Genomic DNA, 6,493 nt, shown 5'->3' on the forward strand with positions numbered 1-6,493 from the left:
AATAAAGCTTTGTTGTTTTGTCTGTGCTCTTTTCCAGAATAATGTTCTTTAGAACAACTTAAAATGTTTCCACAGACATCTAGCAATAAACCATCCATCACATTGTACATTAATGTTGTTATTATAACAGATGTGGTTTGAGGTTAAGTAATTTGAAATTATTACCACAGTGTTTGCCACAGTATTTGTAGTTGCTTTGTTACTTTGTTACAGAAGGCGTTGAAAAAAAAAACTTGAAAAAAGACCAACTGCATATTCATTAAATCTAGTTGAATCAAAGGGAGACCAACTCAGAGTAACAGGGGTAGGCTAAAGTACTTGCCCGTTCTTTGGAGTTTTATGAAACAAGATTTCTTGCAGAGCCATTGTTCAATTGTAGCACATATTTTCCTTGAATAAAAACATAGTAACTCAGTGAAAAACGTAGATATTTTATTGTATCTTACTGACTTCACAATTATTTCACATTAGGCATTGGAACAGGCATTACTTTAGAGCGTCTTTCCTTGGTCCTCATCGGGGTCTTGAACGTGGCATCACACATCCACAATCATGGCGGCGTAGTACCTGTTTTTGCCGGGACTCTGTCATGATTTCGCGTTAAATTGTAAAGTATCTTCGAAGTTTGCATTAATCAGCTTTAAAGTTAGTTTTAAATGTTTTAGTATTTCGTTGATATACATTACATCCCAGAAATGGCGGCATGGGCTGGCTTTTCTGACGAAGAGTTGCGGAAAATACAACTGAAAGGTGAGCCCGCACAACTGGGTTGTCCGGTAAAGTTACTTTGCTGTGGTATTGACCTTTACTTTTACTGCATTTACACTTTTATGTTAGTGATACTAAATACCTAGTTTCACTTCTACCTTACTGTTGCTGTATATAGCATTATCGAACATTATATGTTTGAAATGTCATAGATGTTAAGACTTCCTAAGTTGGCTAGGTATCTTAAAGTACATTTACCAGTGTAAATCAGCCATTTAATTGTTAGATTAAGCTTAAATAGATGACATTCACAGGAGACAATGACTTAGACTGCTACTAAGGCACTTTATAGAAGCTGTCCATATAGATGCATGTATTTATTACCATGTAGCGCTCGTAAAACACCTTATCTTTTGCTGGAATTTTCACCTGCAGATCAGTCAGTGTCAGCCCCAGGGCTTGGACGGGGACGCAAACCGACTTCTACCAACCGGAGTCGGCAGCAGTTGCAGCGGGAGAGAGCACTCAAACTCACCGCTCAAATGAGCAGCGAGACGTTACAGCCCGAGCAGAAGCTCACCAAGCCCCATTTGACTTCTCCCAGTCCACTCGCGCCTACAATACCGACTGCTGTTGACACCGGAAAGGACGAGCCCGTGACTGCAAAGCTGGATGCGGTAAACAACCATGATCCTGAGACGTCGATTGAAGTTACACCGCTGGCTAATGAGCTGGATAAACAGGAAGTGGAATTGTTAGTAAGTCTTTTATACTGCAGTTAAATTGTCACGCACATGTTAGTTTGTGTGATCCTCTGATAGGTTTTAAGTTGTTTGTTATGAATAGTCATACATGCTTGCCGATATTACTTTTGATTGCTTTTGGTACTGTAATTGCAGGGTCAGTACAGTCTGACCTGAATCTGTGTTATCGGTTCTTATAAATACTGTGTACAGTTGTTGTTTTTTTCTTCTGTCTCAGGAGGGAGAAAACTCGTACGGAGAAACTGCAGCAAGATCAGCGGATTATGGAAGAGAAGAATAAGCAGAAGAAGGCTCTGCTATACAAAACCATTGCAGAAAAGTATGGTCATCTTACAGTATCATGAAAACCAGTGTGATAAACTAAGAATGTAAAATGAGGTGGTGGCATAGTGCATGGTCTATAAGGCCTTTTGAGCAAATATACCAATATGACGTGTTCAAGGTCTGTTCCATGTCCTTCCTATGGAAAATCACTGCACATATCGTTCATCCTCAGTACAGTAAATAAAAATAAAGCTAACATTGATAACAAGGGCACTTTATAAGAGATGGGAATGGTGCACAACTTGATCTTGCAAGTCTGGAGTCTCTCATGTCTTATCATTGAAAAATGCATGTGACAAAAATCCGTCAAAATACAGTAGCTGGAAAAGTTGTCCTTTCCAAGTCAATTCATAAAAATGTTTTCTGGCATACTCCTAGCCCCTTTTGGTCTTCATCCACCTGCCTCACTGTCTCTTGTTTTCTGTTTTGTTCGTGCAGATCCAAGCAGACTCAGGCCGAGGCAGTGAAACTGAAACGCATTCAGAAGGGGCTGCAGGCGCTGGATGACTCGGTGTCCAATGACATCGGCATCCTCCGCAAGCTGATCGAGCAGGCCAGCCTGGACTACTCAAGTGCATGGTACAGCCCTTCACTCAACATAAGACACCGAGTTAACCAAATTACATCACACACCAGTCATTGGGCATCTGCAGCCATCCCATAACAGAACATCAAAGATCAGCATGAAAATCTCAGAGCGCTAGAGTCCAACCATATCCTGACTGTCAGGCCCAAGGCAACCATAGAGCATTAAACAATAACGAAGTACCATGTGTTAGCCCATGCCGCAGCGATGGAAACTGGTCTCACAGATCTTCTCTGCATCCAGTGGCTGTGTTGACTTTTGATTCCAGAAACTCAGACCATAGGCTAATGACAGGGATGTTATAGGTTGTTTTTTTTTTTAGGGGAAGGACAGACCAGTTTAGGGCACTAACCCTTAGGAACACTTTTTTTGGTGTTATTTGTGGAAGGTGGAATGTCAACGCTAGCTGCCCTCTCGGGCTATAACCCACCAATCCACCTGGCCACGGTCTCCACCCAGACATATCTGAGGTGGTGTCTGGTAGGCAAGTGGCTGTCATGACATTAGGGACTTTCAGCATTTTTGACTCCTCATCATTTGTGGTGTTTTGGGTTTTTGCAGATATACTTATGTTCTTGGCTGTGCAGGTCCTTTAAATAGTTGGGCACTGTGGAATTCTCTGTGGCAACCCCAGGCAGTTGTGTTTGCACTGTAATTATGTGTGATGGGATGGGCAGGCCACTGCAGATGAAGGGTGGCGATATGGTCTTGGTGGAGGTGAATCACCCATACATGACCCTTGCTGTGGTGCTGGTGTTTGTTTTTTGTGGTCATTCACTGGTCCATGGCTCTAACTTTACAACGGTCAGGCACAACTTCTGTTGCCTTGCTCCTGAGAAACACTGCCCCCTGCAGTTTGACATTGCAACTGCACTGAGTACCTGATAATATACCATAGGAAAAGCAGTAAAGCTTCACTTATCTCTGCTTGTGTTTGCAGAGCCTACTGTTAAAGAGATAGTTGTGAACAATCAGTGATGGCCCTGAGATCTTCTGACATCACAGCAGTATAAAAGAGTTGCAGCTAATGCACGTTAATTAGCTATTGATCATTAATGATGGAATAGTGGTAGGTTACACTGTTGACCAGTTTTGTTTATTTATCTGTCACCCTTCCAGGAAGCGCTTTGAGCGTGCGGAGGCGGAGTACGTGGCGGCGAAGCTGTCGCTGCACCACCGCACCGAGGTCAAGGAGCAGCTGACGGAGCACCTGTGTGCCATCATCCAACAGAACGAGCTGCGGAAAGCCGCCAAGCTGGAGGAGCTCATGCAGCAGCTAGAGCTCAGCGATGAACTGGAGAGCCTTCAGCCCCCCGGGGAGGACAAGCCCAGCGGCGCCCAGTCAGAGGTCCATTCCCCCCAAGGCCCTGCACCGCCATTGGGCAACGACTCCCCCACCACACCAGGAGAGCAAGGCGGTAAACAGGACTGTCTTGAGGCCGCCCCAGCCCCAGCCCCAGCGAGTGAGGAAAACCTAAAGACCACTGACCCAGTGACTACTGAGACTGTCGAGGCCCCACAAACTCCCTCGATCCCACAGAATGCCCAGGTCTCCCTGTCTTAAAACTGGCACGATCAAAAACCATGGGCATTTATGTTTTTCTTTTTATGTAAAGACTTTTAAGCAAATACGATTTTTTTTTACTGATCATGTGAGGAAGATAACGAAGGATCGTGTGTATTGGGAGTGTACTAACTCCTTGTGTACTGACAACAGTGGTTGGGCTGTTTCCCTGATCACAGGAGGACTGGGGAAGATGGCTGTATTATGGCAAAGCCTGTCCTAACCCATCAGCTCAATAGAACCAGAGCCCTCTTTGTAGCTGCACTGCGACCATGAGCATGTGGTGATTCATTTCTGCCCCCATCTGTTCATAGATTCACAACTGTTTCGTCTACTATGACTCTAAAGCTATACACTAAAGAGAGAATGTGATTTTCTGGGTCACATCCCCTTTCATGCCAAAGAATGCCATGGCTTTCATATTAAGTGCTGCTTATGACATCATCATAGTGCGCCAGCCGCCCTACATATGTTTGTGTCAGACTGCTGCTGTCAGCTTGGTGATCCACTCAATTTGTCATTCCATGGCCGTTTTAAGCAAGGAGCAATAAGAAATCAGGGGCATTGACTGTCTCAGAGTTTTGACCGTACAGGCAACATGAGAACAAAAATGTAAATTGAGTTAGTACTGTAAATTGCATAATGGAACACAAAAAAAATCTCCTCGGAAAAATCCTCTGGCAGTGTTGAGAAAATGGTGTTTCCATTTCAGTATATTATACTATGAACACAACAACTATTTGTTAACCAAAGAGGTATACAGTACAAGTGAGAGGTACAATGCTTTTTTAAATGTATTTTTGTTTTCTTTAAATATAGTTATGTGTATCTGCACAGGGACCACACTAGCCTGTCCGTTGCGTGTGCGATTGGTGAAAACCAGACTCGCCTTGAGATTGGTGTCCCGTTGGGCCGTTCCCGGTCTGTCCTGCGGTAAGATGATCTGCCTGCATCAGGAGGCCCTCTGGATATGGGCTGTGTATTGATGGGCCCTAGTGGTCTTCCTTGTTTCGTTATTTATTTATTTTTTATTTTTACTCAATTTACTCACGAACGTCTGCGAAGCGAGGCGGTTTCTCTAGACACCATGCTGTTCGCCTCTGCCGAAGACCCGAAGGGGTGTACTGCCTTTTCTCTAAGTTCTCTCCTGAACACAAACTTTGCCCCGGCCTTGTCTCATGCTGCACTTACAATGGGCCTAACTTACTAAGTTTTGATTTACGGTGGTGTATTTAGGTGGAGTTTGGATTTTTTTTTTTTTTTAACTGGTGGTTTTTGTGTGGATCCTGTTTGGTCTGGACTTAATCTTTGTTTTATTGGTCTATATAGTCTGTTGGTTGTGTCTTCAAATTATGGCCATTGAAAGAATTAGGTCTACATGTAATCTAGTCTATTTTATTTAAACATGTTTATTGTCATTATTACAGCCTGGGCCCAAATGGATTTTCAAATAGTTGACCCTTTTATATAAAGTGACACTCCTGGGGGCTTTTTGGTTAGATTGTTTATAATACATCAAATAGCCTTATTATAGCTTTTGTGTTTAACATAATTTAACATGGAATTGCACAATTTCCAACTTGAGACAAAATATTTAAATAGGTTTTCTTAACTCCTCAATTTCACTATAGGCTACCGACTTTATGATTGTTTAAGGTGCTGTCGTCCGGGCAGTCCGCTGGACAGCTCACATGGCGGTTCAAAGCAACTTTAAGAGCGTTGTAAGTGTTCCTCAAACCGGCCCTGATTTTTTACTGCCGCCTGGTCCCATCTGGTCGTCTGCATGCGGCAGCGCAATAAACTCAACTCATTTAATTAGTCGCTGCAAGCGGCCGCAAGTGTCCCCTCTGCCAGACAACCTCCACGCGCTTCCAAGGTCACAAAAAAATGGGCGACGTTTGTTTCTCTGCCCGTAAATTAGGTTGTGCTGGACTTTCAACTTCTATAGCTTCACTGTTCCAGGCCTGATTGAAGATGTATATTTATATCCTTTAGACACGGGATCTGAAATATAGTCCATATGGGAAATTGTTTTTCATTTGATCAAAATGTTAACATTGCAATAAGAAATAAACGAATAAATCTGCCCAAATAAATTAATAATTACATTTGTATGTGTTGGTGTATGAGGGATATTTGTCTTATTGCCAATATTCTGCGGACACTAATGTAGTTTTCATACCCTATACATTTTTCCAGCAAAGGTAAGCTCTGTCAAGTGATGCGCCGCCGCTGTGAAGTAATCCTCTGAAGTCGGTTAATTTCCTTTCAAAAACGGCCTGCACCGGGAGCTGACGTAACGCTAGAGTAAGCTACGTAGCCTATATTGGGGTCGCTGTAATGAAGCCGGCATCCATTCCCCAACAGAAACAGCTCTGACACAAATGAGGCCTAAATGTGCGCGGTGAGATAAAGTGAAGCTGAGCCGGGCTAACTTCAGAAAGCCAGGGTTTCGAGACTCCGTGCGCTGATTTATGTGCAGTCGGTCTCTCCGGACAGGTTGAAAAAGCCCCGGTAACCCGAGAGGCCAAGAAAAAAAGGGCGAGA

At 43.4% G+C, this 6,493-nt stretch overlaps 1 protein-coding gene across 1 annotated transcript; it reads left to right on the forward strand.

The window, feature by feature from the left end:
* The first annotated feature begins 536 nt into the window (after window positions 1–536).
* Window positions 537–6,046, forward strand: gorab (golgin, rab6-interacting). The gene is made up of 5 exons (XM_012839456.2): window positions 537–750; window positions 1,144–1,462; window positions 1,690–1,791; window positions 2,235–2,375; window positions 3,502–6,046. The coding sequence occupies exons 1-5, from the start codon at window positions 696–698 to the stop codon at window positions 3,944–3,946; spliced, it is 1,062 nt and encodes a 353-aa protein (XP_012694910.2). The 5' UTR covers window positions 537–695; the 3' UTR covers window positions 3,947–6,046.
* The last annotated feature ends 447 nt before the right edge of the window (window positions 6,047–6,493 follow it).

This window comes from Clupea harengus, chromosome 10 (assembly GCF_900700415.2).
Source record: "Clupea harengus chromosome 10, Ch_v2.0.2, whole genome shotgun sequence".
Lineage (NCBI taxonomy): Eukaryota > Metazoa > Chordata > Actinopteri > Clupeiformes > Clupeidae > Clupea > Clupea harengus.